The sequence below is a fragment of the Crocuta crocuta genome, unplaced genomic scaffold (assembly GCF_008692635.1).
Source record: "Crocuta crocuta isolate KB4526 unplaced genomic scaffold, BGI_CrCroc_1.0 scaffold176, whole genome shotgun sequence".
NCBI lineage: Eukaryota > Metazoa > Chordata > Mammalia > Carnivora > Hyaenidae > Crocuta > Crocuta crocuta.
In genome coordinates this window covers 1250569-1268966 of record NW_027531905.1, presented here as the reverse complement: position 1 = coordinate 1268966, position 18398 = coordinate 1250569, and the positions used below count along the sequence as shown (strand labels likewise).

Sequence of the window (18398 nt, the reverse complement as noted above, 5' to 3'; positions counted from 1 at the left end):
AAAAATATTTAATACCTAAAGATACCGCTTTTCCTCTGAGTTATACTTAGGGTTTGATTCACTTCCGAGGACATAGTGCGTTTTGTAACACTTAGTTTAGTTCAGGGGTTTCTGAATTGTTTCCCCCCCAAAATATGGATTACATCAGTATTTCTTCTTTTCTAAGAAAAGTGAAAAAGGCCAAGAAACAGCTGACATTGGTGAAAACCTATAATTTTCAGATCCATCGCTTTACAGAAGAGGATGCCCTGAACCTCTCAGAATATTTTCTAGTGTTGGGGTTTTTTTTTAATGATAAAAAATATTAAATAAGCAAATCAAACACATTTCACGGAGTGGTGTCTCATATATTTTTCTTTTCGGGATATATTTTTACAATTGATCTTTTTAGTGGGTTTTCGGTGGTAGTTTGTTTAACTTATTTCTCTTTTGTGTCTTTTTGATGATGAATTAATTCTGACATTTCAAGGGTATAGCTGGTCTTCATCTGCCACGTGCTATAACTGAGTTTGCTGAATGAGAACAGACCATCATACCACCTTGAGTTAACTCTGTGCCAACTACCATTGTCCTTGGGAAAGGTCATTTCTGAACAACAGGCTATTTTCTGAAAGGTGTCTAATTGGTGTAAGAATCTGGCAGCAAAATGTACTTTTACCTCTTGGTGCCACTGTATTTCATCCCCCTCCCCTCCTTTATCTTCTGTCTTTCCCACCATAGGAGTTGATTACACGTGCTCATGGTTTCATCATACATTGTTCAGGAGCAGAAGGTTGACTATACTGCAGGGCATTTTTATATTTCTCTTTTGCAAGGTTTGAAATAAAAAATAGATTGTGAATATTGCTTTGTTTTATCAGCTAGTCATATGATATTCATCAGGACAGCAAATGGAAAGCTGGATGAGAGTTTTTGTCTGATCTATAATGACTGAAAGGTCTAAAGATGCTCCCTCTCCTTCGCAAGCCATGCTCTGATTCTACATCATTGAAGACAATTTTAATGCTTGTCACCAAAATGTGATAAACTATATGGAGTTGTCATTTGTATGAAGGTGGAGCCAGATGTTTTTTAAAGATTTGTTATCAGGTCATATTTGTGCATTGTCTATATTGAATTTTTTCTATGTATTTCAACAATTCTGTCTTTACTGTTCTCTGGAAAATTTTAATGAATGATGATTGTTTCTATCACGGGTATAAACATATAATGGAACTTGCTGTGTTAAACACTGATGGAAAGATAAGGCTGAAGTGTCTGGTGACATGAATTAGCAGATTACACTCCTGTGTAGTCAGAAATAAGGCTATTATGTCTTATCAGTGGATACTTCCAGAGAAACTAATGTATTAACAGGAAATGTTGTATGTTTTGCAAAAAGGGATGAGATAGCCAACTCTATGTGTTTGATTATAAAATGCTAAAAGTTGATTCACAGCTATCCATTTTTATTAGTGTCAATGCACCATTAAGTTCATCATTTAGAATTTTACAAAAATTTCAGCTTTTCCTAATTGCTGTTTATATTTATGTCAATGTTTCTATCTCATGCTCTCCTTATTATTTTTCTTTATATAATGTTTCTACTTTAAATATTTTTTATTTTTTCCTAAATTCTCTACTCTGTATGTCTGGGTTTGTTTGTGTTTTTTTTTTTTTCCCATTTATGTGTATAGGCATCCATAGGACTATTTAAGTGTTCAAGCCATTACTATTAGGAGAATGTATTTTGATGCTTCTTTCCATTATCTTTTCTGTTAATTCACTAACACACTATTAATCATTTTGTAGATTTAGTGAGGAATAATTTAGTATTGATGTTACTTGGCACACTTTAAATAATGGCAATTAAAATTTTTTTTCAAGATTTATACATCCAAGTTTTATAATTATCAAAGAAGAGTTAATCACCCATTATCACTAAATTAGCTTTAAAACCTCCATCAGATAGTATTTCCTCTTTCTTACTTCTTTCTTTCGAAAGATGATGCTAGGAATGCCGAACTGTAAACTCTCCCTTCTTCAAGTGGGTCCATCAGACAATGCATTAATAAAGTACTAATAAAGAAACAAATCCAAGGATCCTTTAGGGAAGGTAAAATCAGTATGTTAACAAGTATTTTTCACCACATGCATCCCCAAGCAAACTACTGTGGGAAAACGAAGAATTATAAGAATGATAACACAGGGTCCTCTCTCTCTGAACCCCAGAGAGTGACCAAGGAGTTTAGATATACTGCAAGGACAGCAGTGGTCAAAGCTATATACAAAAGGGGGTTTAGGGGAAGCGAATGCTTTCCCCTGGTTGGTTAGGAATAAAAACAAAACTTGTTAGTTCTGAATGGTCCAAGAGAAGAGCATTTCAAATGAATGTAATGATAGGGGGGAAAAAATCATTGCCAAGATGATTTCATCATATGGTCTATCTTGGCTTTTTAAATTTTATTGTTGGCGAAGGCATTTACTTTGTTTCTTCAAGCTGAAAAGCTCACGGTCACCTTGACTTCTTCCCATTGTCCCTCATGTGTAACCAATGACCACTTCCTGTCAATGGACCTGGGCTATATGCTTTCACAGACATTCTCTCACCTGGTGTGCAAAGTTGTATTTAATGTCCTCACTCAACAGAAAAACTGAGGCTCAGAAAAGTTAAGTCACTTCTTCAGTGTCCCTCAGCTACTGTTTGTTTGATGGAGCAGGATCTAACCACAAAGGTCTCTCTGATGGACTTTAAATCTCATGCTGAAATGGAGGGAAGTCGAGGAGCACAGGGGTGAGAGAATAGAGAATGAGGAGGAAGGCAAGGAACCACCGAGAATTGCTGCAGAGGCATCGTTGGCAGATGGAAGAAAATTACTGTGATTTACCCATTATCTGTCCCCAAGGATTATTGTGTAAAGCCCTCACTTAAGACCTGGCTCTATGCACAAGTATGGCAGTAACTAATCACAGGGAGCGTCTTTGTGCTGTTATCTGCAAATATCCAGAATTCCTGAGTTTGGGAGGCTTTTCTTTAATAATTATGCGATTTTTCTGTCTCCACTTCAATGCACAGTGCCTAGAAACTTGTATTCTCTGCTAACTGCTCAAATATCATATTCTGTCATCAGTTTAGTTTTCCCCAGTACCACTGATTTGACCACTTTGACGTTTAAAATGCTTTTTTGCTAAGAAGGAAGTCAGTAAAAATTTGAGTACAGACATTCATTTAGGATTTGTGCTTTGGCCTTTTGTATATGTCTTTTCCCCTGAGTTTCCCTGAATTAAAAAGTATACATTTGTTTTACAACCCTTAGACTGTTTAGAGTTTGGAAAAAAATTTAAGTTCTCAGTTTACTTAGGCTAGAAAGGTACTGGGTATGGAGTAAGAGATAAGAGTAGGGGTGATAATTGCTTCCACTTGGGAGCAATTACAAAGGCTCCTTATTACTTTGCTAGGACTCCCATAACAAAAGACCACCGACTGAGGGGCTTAAACAATATACATTTATTTATCCGCAGTTCTGGAAACTAGAAGGTCAAGATCAAGGTTGAGCAGGATTGGTTTCTCTGGATGCCTCTCCCCCTGGCATGGAGATGGCCACCTTCTCCTCACATGGCCTATGTGAGCCCTTCCCTGGTGTCTGTGCTCTCTGTCTCCCAATCCCTTCTGCTCATAAGGCTATCAATCAGATTGGATTAGAGTTGACCCTAAGGCAGCAGCATTTCCACTTAATGACCTCTTTAAAGATCCTGTTTCCAATATACAATAGTTACAGTCTGAGGTAGTGGTAGGGCTTCCAACATATGAATTTGGGGCGACAAAATTTAGTCCATTACAGGCTCATTGGGGCATTCCACTGGGCTTGTGTGCCTCTCTCTGCAGGGGTACAAAGAACATCACTTTAACCCTTCTGATCCTCAGTGTCCTGACATCTAAAATGAGGATCATGACAACTAAACTCAGTTGAGTTTTGTGAGCCCGAAAAAGCTTTTGTTCACTATAAAAATCATACAGAAGGTGACCATGCACAAACTCCTTAACCTTCTTAGGCCTCAGTTTCTCATTTCTAAAGTAAAAATAAATCCTGTCTCTTTAAGTTTTTTTAGGCATTAAAGAGCTGTTGCATGCAAAATCCTTAGCCTGATGTCTGCATATATACAGCACTTACTAAATGTTCCATGTTACCATTATTTCTCATCTTCTTTCTTCTACATTCCTTCTGCTCTTCCTTTTCTGTCATTGCCCAAATCCCAACAAGTGACTAGTTTGCAAGCATATGGCCAGGTGTGTGGAAAGAAGAAAGAGGAATATTCTTTCATCTTTCATAAGGCCGCAAAAAAAGATGTCTCTATGTTTTGATAATTAACTAGGGAGTTATTTTAGGACAATCTATGACTATCTCTGTCGACGTTCTGTTTAATAACTTTCGTCATTACACATTTTTTCTTTTCTACTGTTAATCGTCTGTCCTCACTGAAGGGTCCTTACTGAATATTGACCATTTACTCCAAGTAGGTAAGATTTTTGTTCCAAAGTGATATCCATTTGAAAATAACAATAATGTCAATATTTATGACAGCAGTTGTTTAAGTGGGTAAATTTAATTACTGAACCCATCTTTCTTTAACAGTCTTGGAAATAGTATATCAAGTTAACATGGGTATTAACTGTCTCACCAAGAGGCATGTTTGCCATTTGTATCATGGATTTTCATTTTTCCCGCCAAGTTTTGAAGTATATGAGTTGCCATTTGTAAATGAGAAGGGAAAGAAAAGGGAAAACACATATGCTGTTCCTTCTCACTTTTCTTGTTGAAGAAAACATGCTAAAAAATCGTGGCCATATGAAAGATAGAGGAAAAGGTGCTCAGGGAGAAATAGAACATGAAAGTGAGAAGGTGAATTCCTAGGTGAGTCAGAGAAAGAAATGTGGAAATAGAGTCATTATACAATGGAAAAGAAAGATATTTCTCTGATCTATAGACCAATGACCTTGAAGCTGATCCTAGGGAAATTTCTGGAAGTGGATGCACTTCTTATGCTCAGTATCGAATAGGGATTACTAACAGCCAGCATGAGTTCATCAAGAATAACCTGTGCTAGACTTACTTTCATTCTCTATCTCATAAGATCAGGGAAAGTGGTAACATAATATACCTGAATTCTGGCAAAAAAACTAACCATGTATTTTGTAATATTTTTTAGAATAGAAAGATTCTAGATGATGTAATTGGTTAGGTCTGTAACCGGTTTAATGACGTCTTCAAAGGGCCCAAATTCATAGATTAATATTCATAACATATGGTTTCTACTTATCCTGACCCCATTATTAGTTACTAATCTTAGATAAAGATGAAGATATCAAGGTCATGATTATCACATTTTCTAATCTGAGGGAAAAATAACAGGGTGAGAACATTAATATGCTAGATGACAGAACAGGGTCTAAAAGATGCATCAGGTAGGAAAAGGTGATACTTACTGGCGGTAAACATCAAGTTAAAAGTATATGAGGGGCACTTGGCTGGCTCATTCAGAGGAGCATGCAACTCTTGATGTCAGGGTCATGAGTTAAAGCCCCATGTTGGGTGTAGAGATTACTTAAAGAAATAAAACATTTTTTAAAAGTACATGAACTATTGTATTGGGATTCCAGACACCCCAAGTACAAGTTGGAAAAAGCATGACTTGATAGCACCCTCTGTAGCCAAAGCAAGCCCATAGCTAACAGCAGGGTGATGTGNCCCGAAAAAAAAAAAAAAAAAAATTCCATGCAGGCTTATGCTCTTTTAATATCTCAAATGAGGCAAGATTGCCGCCCCACTCCACCAATCACATCTTATCCCATGTGATTTCCTTTCCGAAGACCTCGTTTTTAGAAGATTGTTGCACAAACTGGAACATGGTCAGAGAGCAAGGAGGCAAGTGAGGGAAGTTGAAATTGAGTCCTGTGAAGAAGAATGTCATTACTTGGCCTGAGGAAAACTCAGGGGACAGAGAATCTTCATAGGAAAATGTGTAACGCCTGGCAGAGTTCGTGGTCATGAGGGAAGGAGATAAAGTATGGAAAATAAGACCTCATGAAACGGTAGGGATGCATCAGTTCTCAGGTCTGGAACCCCAGGGGCTGGGGAGGCTGGCCACTCTGGAGGAGACCGTGTGCCACAGAGAGCTGGTGCGCTGCCATCCCGCAGAGCATCTGGGCACCAAGAAAGCTGTCCATACTGCTGCACCACTACCAGTTGTGGTCTCCAGATCAGCTTGCATCTGCAGGGTCCCCGCCCACTCTCACCACTGCCAGCTGAGCCCAAACACAGAGGTGCTCCCTGCCACCTTCCACATGTGGCTCTCCCTCCCTCCAGCCACCAGTGGACTCATGGGACTTTCTAAGGCACTGGCTTTTTAAGAAATTGGTTAATTTTCTAAATTGCACTAGGAAGTTTAAAAGTAATTGAAGCCTATGACCAGACGTCTCTTCCTGTTCATTCATTTATAGAAATTGCATATTATCACCATTCTTTCACCCTTCATCTTGCTTTGTGTTTTTGAGGTAATTGGTTGCCTTCAAATTACTATGTCAATGATCTGGTGAAGTTCTTATTTTTTTAACTTTTTTAAAATGTTTATTTATTTTTGAGAGAGAGACAGACAGAATGCAAGCAGGGGAGGGGCAGAGAGAGAGGGAGACAAAGAATCCAAAGCAGGCTCCAGGCTCCAGGCTCCAAGCTGTCAGCACAAAGCACAACGCGGGGCTCAAACTCACAAACCATGAGATCATGATCTGAGCCGAAGTTGGCCGGCTAACCAACTGAGCCACCCAGGTGCCCCTGGTGAAGTTCTTATTTATGTTTTTTTTTTGACTCTATGACCCTGATATTTTCTAGAGGCAGCTAGTGTTAATTTGAGAGACAATCAGAATAGTGAGTAGAAAATAGGCCTCATCACCAGGAAAGTCGTACTGTTTTAGATACTTGCTCCACCACTTTCTAGCTTTGTGACTGTGAGCAAGTTAATATATATGGTGATCGTATATTAAGTTAGTCAGGAAATGTTTGTGGAACACCTACTATGATTTGTTGTTCTGTATTTGTTGCTAGTGCCGTGAAAAATGTGAAAGGAAAAAAATAGCCTCAGGTATATGAGATTCTGATATTGTCTCATATATCAAAAATACTCATTTTCTTATGGTAGGAATAGTGAAAACAATACCTTCAGAGTGTTGCTAAGACTTAAAACAGATAACTAGTATAAAGTTCCTAAGAGAGATTACATCGTGTTGATTCAGCAAATAATTTCCTTCCTTCTTTCTTCTTCCCTTTTCTTTTTAAACTTCCTTTCTAGTCAGCTTTTGTTTATGGAGGAATGTCAGATAAGGGTAGTCTTCATGTGTACACCAGTAGAGACCTGTCAGTGCTTTAAGCTATATTATCCCTTATTCATCTGCCCTTGAAGCACTAACAATCTCTCGAATATGCTGTGACATTTCTCAGGCCTGTAACCTTATGAATGTACAGTGTTATCTAGTTCAGTTCTGAGCATTTCAAATACTATAATTTTATGATGAAAGATTTTATTGCTATTAGTAGAGATCATAAACCACTTATAGTTGCCAAGACATTCTTTGGCCAACTCCTCTTTTTAGGCATCAGACTAGATGTTACAACCTTCAGGAAGCATTCCCTGACCACGTAGATTTAATTAAGTATTTCTGCTCTGAGATCCCCACATTTCCCTATTCTAGAAAGCAGTGCACTGATTTGTGTGTAAATTCAATGCAGCCTTTGGCTTATACAATCCTGGATTCAAATCCAGCTCCACCTCTGGGTGGACTTTGGCTAGTTACTTAACCTAAGTCTCCCTTTCCCCAACCATCAACTGTGATTAATAAGACAGGGTTACAGGAGAGCATTCATGTTAAGTGCCTACACAGTGCCTGGTACATGGTAAGCAATAAATAAGTGCTAGGTGCTGTCGTCATCATCATCATCGTTGTCATCGTCACCATCACCATCATCACCATCATCATGACACTTTCTTGTAATTGCTGGTTGAATATGCTTGTTTTACCCAGTTGGCCAGGGACCATATCTTTCCTGTGTTCCTTTTGTTCCCAATGCCTAACAGTTTTGAACACATACTAGGAGTTTAGTAACTTGATTGTTGAACGGTTGGGATGAGTTCTGGTGGCTCAGATGACAGTAATGGCTGCTGGGGCTCTTTAATATATCCTACACGAGTCACGTAATTGTCATCTTTTATGCCCTCAGAAGAGATCAGGCCTCACTCCTTCAGGAGTGAGTCTACCCCACAGTAGATCCTAGAAAGAGCAGGTGAGATTATGTGGAGCCCACAGCAGCTCAGAGCTAGGAGAGATTTTCCCATTCCCCAACCCACCCCTTTCATTTTCCAAAGTACAGGCTAATTCACATCCCATTGTTCAGCTGGGTTAGATGTATATGTAACTGGAGGGCTAGCTACCTGAGAAGAGAGTTTAAAAAAACTTTTTTTAATGTTTATTTATATTTGAGAGAAAAAGAGACAGTGCACAAGTGGAAGAGGGGTAGAGAGACAAGGAGACAGAATCAGAAATAGGCTCTAGGCTCTGAGCTGTTAGCACAAAGCCCAATGCGGAGCTCAAACCCATGAGCCATGAGATCATGACTTGAGCCAAAGTCAGACACTTAACCAATTGAACCACCTAGGCACCCCGAGAAGAGAGTTTTAGAAGACAGTTGAGTCAGAGCAATATGGCTACTTTTCAAATTTTATTTTTCCATCTATCACCATCTTATTTGTGGAATTTGCTTTTTAACCTTTAAGAACAACACTTAAATAACAAGTGCAAAATAGTAATGATAATAAGCCTAGAGGCAATGTTACTTCCAAAGGAGAAAAAACTGATACGACAAATGTAAGGAATATCTACCACTTATTAAACAATTCATTAAGGGACTACACTGTGGTCCTGCTCATCTACTTGCTAAATTTCATCACAGAGCATATTTCTAATGAATACTAATTTGTAATTACCTTAGCAAAAAAAATTTCTAATGTAGGGAGATATGGGAAAAATTAGACTCTGTAAATACTCAAACTAATTCTAAGGCTTGTCATTCCATAGAGGCCAAAATTTTTCTATAGAAGAGCTTTACCTCCCTGGAAATAGAAGACATGTGGCCAAATTCCAGAGTGTTTTTTTCCAAGTGTTCATTTCATTTCCATCCCTTGTGCTTACCCTAATAGACCATAGGAGGGCAGCACTCTCCTGGTTAACTTAAAACTGCATGTCTACAGACTGTATCAAAATCATTATTGGAATTAGTCCAAGACATCCCTAAATTATCACTTAGATCAGAAAGCTGTTGGAAAAGATAAAAGGAGCATGAAAGAATTCATCCTTTAAGACTCTGAGTTTCTACAAAAGGGAATCGTTGAGCTAACAAGCTGCAAAATGAGAAGACAGAGTTAAAGGAAAGAAAAAATAATTTTCCAAAGTGGAGAAAATGGAAATGTTTGTCACATTTGAAGGACTTCTACTATGATAATCTGAACACTAGCTACTCAGTGAGAATCAGATCTCATTCTTATTAATAAGTAATAAGCAACAAAGACCACCTATGAAAGGCTCCCTTCAGTAATGATGTTTTTTGAATGAACTCAAATCAGCATCACAGATAGCTTTAGTGTGTTTTCAGTGTCGTAAGCCAAAGCATCAGCAGTGTTCACAAATTTTGGTATTCTGGAATTATATAAGCAGGTTTTGCTGTATTGAGAATATCCTGGCTTTGGAATAAGTGATACTTAAAGATATAGGCCTGTGAATAGAAATTTCAGGAAAGCCTCAATAATTCAAGGCTATAAATATGATTTTATAATTTGGCTTAAGTATTATCTATATAGCACAAAAGGAAAGAGGTTTGCTAAGCAAATCCATGGTCTAAGCAGTTAGCAAAAGGACCCGCTGCAATTATTTGAGAATAATTGAATTTTGAAGTCTAATTTTAACTTTTTTGCAAAATCTTTTTGCAGAAATATGACATAGACATTTCTAGCTAGCCTCTCAGGTGGCAGTCAGTCTGGTACCAATAAACAGACTGTTCCTGATTATTTTAGAACATCCAGTACACAGTCTTTCTTGGAGTAGATGATTAATGTAACTGATCAGCTAAAACATGAAGTTTTACTAGCTAGCCTTCTGCCAACCTAGTGTGAGGAATATTATGTGACTGTAAAATGGCAAAAATATAACAAAAGCTATTTTCCCATTCATGTTAGCTTTCTCCATCAGTCCAAGTTACTAACAATTAGCTATATAATAAACATTCTAATATTTCCGGTAGCAATTCTTGCTTTTGATTCATAATATTATTGGGAAACTGTGAAGATGACTCCTTTGTCTGATATCTCATAATCATGGAAAATATTGTATTGCATGCTTTTCTCAGTGTACCTATGGGATTGACAATATGCCCATGTGTCCTGACATAAAGGCAGTTATCTGAATATATCCCATTTTGGAAAAGCAGATCTAAGTGCTAACCATGTAACTACCATCAAGTTCAGAACTTGAAGATCTTTCATTATATTAATAGGCCCCTTTTTTTAGTTGCATCCAGATACCAAGTACGAATGGCCACATATGTTCAAAAGTACTTGAGAAATCTCACTACTAATTTTGTGTCACTAATTTTCCAATTCCAGATTTAATTAAGAAAAACATCTTGTCTTTTCTATTGGCATCATTCAGGGGGGAACAAAGCTTAATCCAGATGTTTCAATGTGAATGCACATTCCTCACTAAATCTCTCAGGCAACTGCTTCAGTTACTGTTACTAACACGATGCTCCGTCATCTCTTTGTATACATGTCTAATTTATCAGTTTCTTGTAGATTGTCAGCAGCCTGCTGCCTCCGTACCGCCACAGTGCTCACAACTAGCCGGGAGGCAAGACTGCCCAACTGTCAGGTAAATTTGGACGTCATTTCTCTTCTCACCCAGCTGCATGTCAGATCCATGGATCCCAAGCTCTCCTTTCTAACACCGTAACTTCCTATCCGTAATTATATTTGCTACATTGTGTCGCAAATACGGGCTACCCTAACGTACACTGGATACCTGAAGTGCCCGGTGGAAACACAAGAGGGCTAGAGCTTATTTTACTGGCTGCCAGTGGGTAGACTAAGGGCTGCCTTCAGCTCCCGTGTGTGAGTAAATGCTTGGATTAGTCCAGCGGTCCCTTACCTTCCCAAACACAAAACCCGGAATTGTTCGGGTGTTTGTCCTACTTTTTCTTTTGCTTGTCTTCCGTCCTCAGAATATATTTCTCAGGCAAAGAAGCAGGAAGAATAGAAGGCAAATCTCATGTCTCTTGCAAGACAACTTTATGAAAATGCTTCTGTTGTCTCCACTCACTATCCTCATTAAAACTGAATTTGAAAGGTGGAGAAAAACTTGTGTTGGCTTTTAAAGAGAATATTTGCAGTGACAGTGCCCTTTATGTGAGATTAACTGAAGAATTTTAAAGGCAGCTTTACGAGTACTCCCTGGACACTAAATTGGAGAGTTTGCTGACAACCCCTATTCCGAGGAAAGCTTTACAAGCCCATCATGAATTTACCTCCATGTGGGTGCCCTCCCACTCGGCATCAGAACGCCCTCCTCAGGACCTCACATTTTTGTGGAGTCCTTCATCTCCAGTTATTTGGCCTCTGATGGTGCCAAGTTTTTATAGTCTGGTGCGGGTTGTAGGCTACTTACCGTTCTTTCCAGATTTTAATTTGTGCATTGCTCTCCTACCAAGACAAGGCTGGTTTTGAGCAGGGGCAGATCTCATTCTGCTTCTACGCATGTCAGAATAGATAGCAGTAGCCGGCTGCACGTGACCGTGGGGTACAGCCGAGAAATGGGGAGCCGCAAATGCTCCCCAGAAACACAGCGGCAGCCGAAGCCCCCATGTGACTTGGTCCCCAGGTGGTTGTCCAGCCAGCTGGAGAAGGGAGACGCGGAGTTAGCGGGAAAAGGTACACGATTAAATAGGCCCCTGATAGGTGTCTAGTCTGCTAACAGGATTCCAGCAACAGGGTTTTTACTTCAGGAACATTCTTTGCTGACACAGGAATGCCATTTTATTACAGCAGCCAACTGTAGGGTCGCTTTATTTGTGTAAGTAACTGAACATAATTATAAACGTTCACACCCAACCTAGCGGGACTCTGTGTGGAGTGGTGAAGGGGTCTCAACCCACCGTCCACTCTCCACCGAGCATCCCCAGCCACCCAGGGCCTGTGACCGCGCCAGGCGCTCCACTGCCGTTCAGCACGTGGGGACGACAGGAATGAGTGAATGAACTCCTGAGGCAGATCCTTTGAGTTTAATTCCCACCCCTACCACCTGCTAGTTGTGTAATTGTGGAAAGTTGCTTTTGCTGACTCCGCTTCTGTGTGTGTCTGTTTGTTTGTTTGTTTGTTTGTTTGTTTTGTTTCTTCACTGTAAAGTAAGGAAGAGAATAGTTTTGAGGGATTCTGTGAGACACAGGCCCGATGCATAATGTGCACTCGCTATCTGTTACTACTACTAACCATTCTCAGTACCTAACTGTTCCTCAAAGCAAACAAAAGGTCTGTGGTCTCTTTCACGACTTCTCTAATTTGCTTGGGGAAAGTGTCGAGAAGCTAACTTCTTTTTCTGTGTTTGCTTTTTTGTTTTTGTTTTAATTTACGTCCAAGTTAGTGAGCATATAATGCAATAATGATTTCAGGAGTAGAATATAGTGATTCGTCTCCTACATAGGAGAAGCCTACTTCTTTAAGTGTTTCAAATAGGTAAGGAATGGAAAGGCTAGTGAGGAAATTTTTTAATTTGAATTTTATTTCACTTTCCTTTTTTTTTTAGGAGCCAGTTTGACTAGATGGTTACCTGCCCTAGTTCTGTATCTCCTGAGATACTGATACAGAATTTAGGTTGTTTGTTACACCTCCACAGGGATTATTTCCTGTAAAGAAAAACAGTTGAATGAATTACATATGTTTCCAGTTTTTAGTCACGTGCATAAGCTTCCATTGCCCTTCTTGTNCTGGAGCCTGCTTTGGATTCTGTGTCTCCCTCTCTCTCTCACTGGCTCGTTCCTGCTCTCTCTCTCATTCAATCAAAAATAAATAAACATTAAAAAATTTAAAAAAATAAAACAAATAAAAAAACCCCAAGTCACTGGGATTATGACTGGCTTCCTTGCCACCCAAACCTGCTGCCAGATGGACCGAATTTAATGCCCTCACTCCTCTTTTCACTTCTTCATGGCAGAAAAGTTAACAGCCAGTGTTTGAATTCTTACCGTGTACATGACATGTGTTCAATTCTTTACAGTTTTTATTCATTGCAACCCCCAGAAGGTAGGCACAGTTATCACACCCATTTTTAAACCAAGAAACTGAGGAGGAGAAGGTAACATGACTTCTCTGGGGTCACCCATCCTGAAAGCAGTTGAGCCCAACGAGCCTAGCACCCATGGTCCTAACCACCAGAGTACACCACTGTGCTTCAGTTGATAAAATCAGATACTCACCGATTTTATGCTGTGACAAGCATAGAGAGAATTTAAGTCGCCCATGTTGATGCTTTATCCCTAAATTGAAAAAGAATGTTCATTTAATGAGAAACATGAGAAATAAAACATGCTAACAATGTTGAGTAACTATACATCAGTGCTCTCTACCTCTGCTTCTCACAATAAAAATTGTCTTATACTTCCTTCAGCTTACATATGTGTTCAAATAACTGTTTAGGTATGTGGTTTTGAATACATGAGCATTTCCCTCCTATTTTTCATCTATGCTTTTTACAGACTGATTCCGTTATAAAGCTAAGCTATTAAAACTGTTTATAGATAATAGATATCATAATATGGACAGAGGGTCCAAGGTTTGCAGCCTTGGATGTAATATTTAAATATATGGAGATGTTTCTTATTGAACACTTCTCCCCTTCTATCAAGTAGTTGCTTACTTGGACAAAAAAAGAAACTTTCTGAAGAAATACCCAATTTTAGATCTTAGTAATAGTTTCCTAGGCCGACGGCTTACAAAATGATCTACCTACAAAAAGTAGGTTCTTAAATGGTAAAGGTTGAATAAAAGGTAGGCTTCTGAAGGTGTTTAGCAGTCAGAACTGAATATATCCTGTACCTTAAATAATTAGAACTTCTCTAATATTTACATCTAAGAAATAATTTCTTAACTTGTAAGCCAAGAACATGTTTCTGTCATATAATATATGTGTGATCGCATTTAAAATTTTTTAAAAATATTTATTTAATTTTGAGAGAGAGATAGAGCCAGGGAGAGGCAGAGAGAGAGAGAGAGAGAGACAGAGAAGGAGACACAGAATCTGAAACAGGCTCCATGCTTTGAGCTGTCAGCACACGGCCCGATGCGGGACTGACTTATAAACTGTGATATTTATGCCAAAGTTGGACACTTAACCTACTGAGCCACCCAGACGCCCCTGTGTGATTGCATTTTTATGGAAATTTAAAATAGCCATAGTGTATTATAAAGTATTTATGGGGGCACCTGGGTGGCTCAGTTGGTTGAGCCTCCGACTTCAGCTAGGTCATGATCTTGCAGTTCCCAAGTTGTAGCCCCGCATCGGGCTCTATGCTGAGAGCTCAGAGCCTAGGGCCTGTATTGGATTATGTTTCTCTCTCTCTCTCTCGCTCTCTCTCGCTCTCTGCTCCTCCCCCGCTCATGCTGTTTCTTTCTCTTTTAATTGTTTAATAAACATTTTTAAAAATTTTTAAAAATAAAGTATCTATGATCCCTCACTTCATGCAAAAAATCTGAAATAATGAACAGATTTTGAAATCATCATGGATAGCATAATGTCATGATGTCAGGCCAAGTGAACTCTAAGTTGGAGTTAAGCTGTGGCGGCACCCCTCACCTGGTCAAGCAGAAATGCTTGTATTCTTTGATCAAGAAGAGTATTTGAACTACATGGGGCCTTCAACACCCATCTCGTGTAATGTGACTACCCCATGCTGCTTGCCACAACTTATGTTGAATAACGTGTTTAGTTCCCCAAAAAGGAAACTTGTTCTTAATCAAGCATATTTAATAGAAAGAAGCTCTGTGAGGTCTGTGGGAGAGTCTGTCTGCTGCTGTGTCTCCTCCGCCATCTGACTGTGTGGACGGTGAAGGAAGAAGTCTCTTGCTGTGCACTGTTTTTTTAGTCCTTGTGTTGAAGCTCCAGCTCTCCCAGGGTTACCTACCATATTTTTTAAAAGGCCGGGAAAAATAATTTTTATCACTTGTTGTTCTAACCAATACAGAAGAGCACCTTTCCCCTGAAACTAAATTCATAGCAGTTCAAAGAGTTTGGGAGGTAAGGATGACCTCGAGCAGATCAGTAGCCTACATAATTATAATTTTGTATTACAATTCAAGAGAGGTGCTTGAAGGATCATTTCAGTACCAAAGATAAAAAGTATTTTTTTAACTTTCATTTAGTTTTGAGGGAGAGAGAGAGAGAGACAGAGCATGAGCAGGGGAGGAGCAGAGAGTGAAGGAGATGCAGAATCTGAAGCAGGCTTCAGGCTCCCAGCTGTCAGCAGAGAGCCTGATGCAGAGCTCGAACTCACTGACCGTGAGGTCATAACCCGAGCCAAAGTTGAATGCTTAAGCCACCCAGCTGCCCCAAGATAAAAAGTATTTTTAATGGTAATTTTTAATGAATTCAATGATAATATTAGCTTTAAAAACTATGATTAAATAGGTAATAATAGTCATAATCATGGTAAGACATGAATAGTTTTCTCAAATATTATTCCTGACAGAAATGAATTCTATGGTACTGAATTTCATAATGTATGAGGGAAAAAGCAGAGTTTTAGAAAAATGCCAATCTTCTTCTATTAAAACGATTCCCCATACTGTTTGTTTCCCTCCATTAGTTATCGCTTTGAAAAAGTCTGAACTCAAATGTGTTTTATAGCTTTGCCTTGGGAAATTCAGTGATTTCACTCCCTTATCCTGCAAGATTATTCATCAAGACATTGATGAGCCTGAACATTTATGTGTTCGTTTAAACTGGAGGCTCTTGGAAGTGGTTGGAAGTCTGTATCATATGTTCAACAAATAGAAAGTTTTAAAACTGTCCCATCTTATTTGCAGTGCTGAGCTCAACCAGGAGTGGGAATCTTTAGAGGAAATTAGGCTTCCACAGACAAATGACTTACCCTATGGAATCTGGATCTACCAGAGAACTGTAGAGTTCTCCGGAGCCTTGGTCGAGCACTGTCTGCATTCCCCTGGAGCTTGTTAGAAATAAAGATTCTCAGGTCCCACCTCAGAGCTATCAAATCAGAATCTGCATTTTACCAAGATCCCAGGTGATTGGCATGCACATTAAAGTATAAAAAGAACTGATTTGAAGAAATCTTGCAACTAACCCAGAGACCTAGGGGAGACGAGACTGTGTGCAGAAATTGAAGAGCAACATTGGGGAAAGAGTTTACATGTCTCATTTTCCCTAACGCATTTCTCTCTCTCTCTCTCTCTTTTTTTTTTTTTTTTTTTTTTTTTTTGGTGCATTGTTTTGAAAAGCTCCAGTCATCTTAGTTAGCATGCTTTAGATTTAAGCTGTTTATTGTGCAAAACTCCTGTTTCTGTTTTAAAATGTTCTGCGTAGAGGATGTGCCTCTCTAACCCTTGCAAGTGCCTGGCCCCCTGCATGTGCGTTTCTTGCTGACACGCTTGTTTCTCGTTTTCAGTCCTGACACAGCTCTCCCCGACGAGCAGCCACATTCCGGCCCGCAGTGCGCCCCTCTCCACTGTCTGTCCAAACCTCCTTACCCCTAGTCTCCATCTCCCGCGGACGAATATCTGAGGTGGATGCTTTGTAACCACACACAGGACACTGCCCGAGGCCCTGCGGGGGTTTTCTTCTCGGGCGCGAGAGGTAGGATTGGTTTCGTGTTCGTCATTTCGGAAGATGAGAGAAAGTTAAGAAGAATACCACAAAGCACAGACTCCCGTGTGATGAAACATTTGATGGTTTCTCTAAGTCACAGACAGACTTCTGCAATCAAATGGCCATGGTTAATTAGAAACCAGAAATAAAAGGAAACAGGAACTCTGTATGTCAGATGGCTGGCTTTACCTCGATAGCATCAGAAAGACCTAAAACAATGTAAAATACATAGATTGTAAAATCCTCTTTCCTTGTACTTCAAATTCAGCTGTAGAAGTCGATCCCCATCTTTTTTTGTCATCGATATTTATTTTGTATTTTATTTGCCACGTGACTTATGTTCATAAAAATCATTTCTGTGAGAGGTGAAAATAATTCATTTATTTTTAAATACACATACTTTGCTCAATTAAGTGTGAGTTTTGAGTTAGTTTGAGATCTGGAATTGACCAGACTGTGGTCATATTTCTTGCACAAAATAATAAATGAGGTGCATCGGAATGTTAACAATAACTGTTTTGCTGCTACACTGATATTGTTTATGTGCTTACTTACATTAACTGCTGGTGGTGGTGGTTGTTTTTTTAACTAGACTTCTTTACTTGACTTTATTAAGTAAATCTAAGAAAGACTATGTTATGATTCATTGACTTACTCAACTTTTGACAGCATCTTTAATTTTTTAAAACTGCAGACAAGTAGATCATTGGTGCTGCTCTCTTGTGTGTGTGTATGTGTGTGTGATAATGTTAAGGAAGCTAAATAATCCGAAGGGGGAAAAAGTGTATTTATTTAATGACCAGGTTGTTTTTTTTTTTACTTTCCCAAATTCAGGGTCCCTACCATGAGTCTTTCCTGCAAAAAGGTATCAAAATGGGAAAAAATATACATAGATGTAAGTTAGCCTTTGGTTAATTAATTTACCCAGAAAGTGTTCAAATTTTGATTAAAAGTGTGTGTTTTGTTGTTAGTTTTTTTCATAATGAACCTTCCTTGCCAAAAAACAATAGATAATAAACCTTAGCTCATTGTCTACTTTTGACAAACACTCAGGTGCCTACAATCATTATATTATATTGAGATAATACATGTTCCTACTTCATTTACAGATTCTGCTGGGTAACTTTTATGACTTGATTTAAGGCAGTGGATTTTCATAGCAAAATTTCTTTTGCACATAATCTGACAAACAAGGAAAACAGCTAATTGAGCTGAAAGGTCTAACCCTTCTGGGCTCCTCTAACTATCAAGTGCTGCCCACACAATCGCTCCTAGCCCTGATTCCTTGTCTAGTCAGGTAGCCTTAACTTATTTAAAACCATAACGGTTTGATCTTTTCATGTAACTATATCTGTAACTTCTCTTCAAAACAAAAACAGTCCTCGCTGTTAACACAAAAGATAGTTAACAATGCAGGGCTCTAACAGTGGAGATCCTGTTGTAGAGATCT

At 38.9% G+C, this 18398-nt stretch overlaps 1 protein-coding gene across 6 annotated transcripts in view; it reads left to right on the top strand.

Moving 5' to 3' along the window:
- BICD1 (BICD cargo adaptor 1) overlaps positions 1 to 17357 on the top strand; it is a 228755-nt gene extending 211398 nt beyond the window's left edge. For 3 of the 6 annotated variants that reach the window (XM_077774495.1, XM_077774492.1, XM_077774493.1), the window contains 2 exons: positions 10873 to 10948; positions 16749 to 17357. In XM_077774495.1, the coding sequence (XP_077630621.1) occupies positions 10873 to 10948; positions 16749 to 16836 (164 nt within the window). In that variant the 3' untranslated portion in view covers positions 16837 to 17357. Of the gene's footprint in view, positions 1 to 10862; positions 10949 to 16748 lie in introns of all 6 variants that reach the window. The other 3 variants (XM_077774496.1, XM_077774494.1, XM_077774497.1) reach the window with 2 other exon arrangements.
- The last annotated feature ends 1041 nt before the right edge of the window (positions 17358 to 18398 follow it).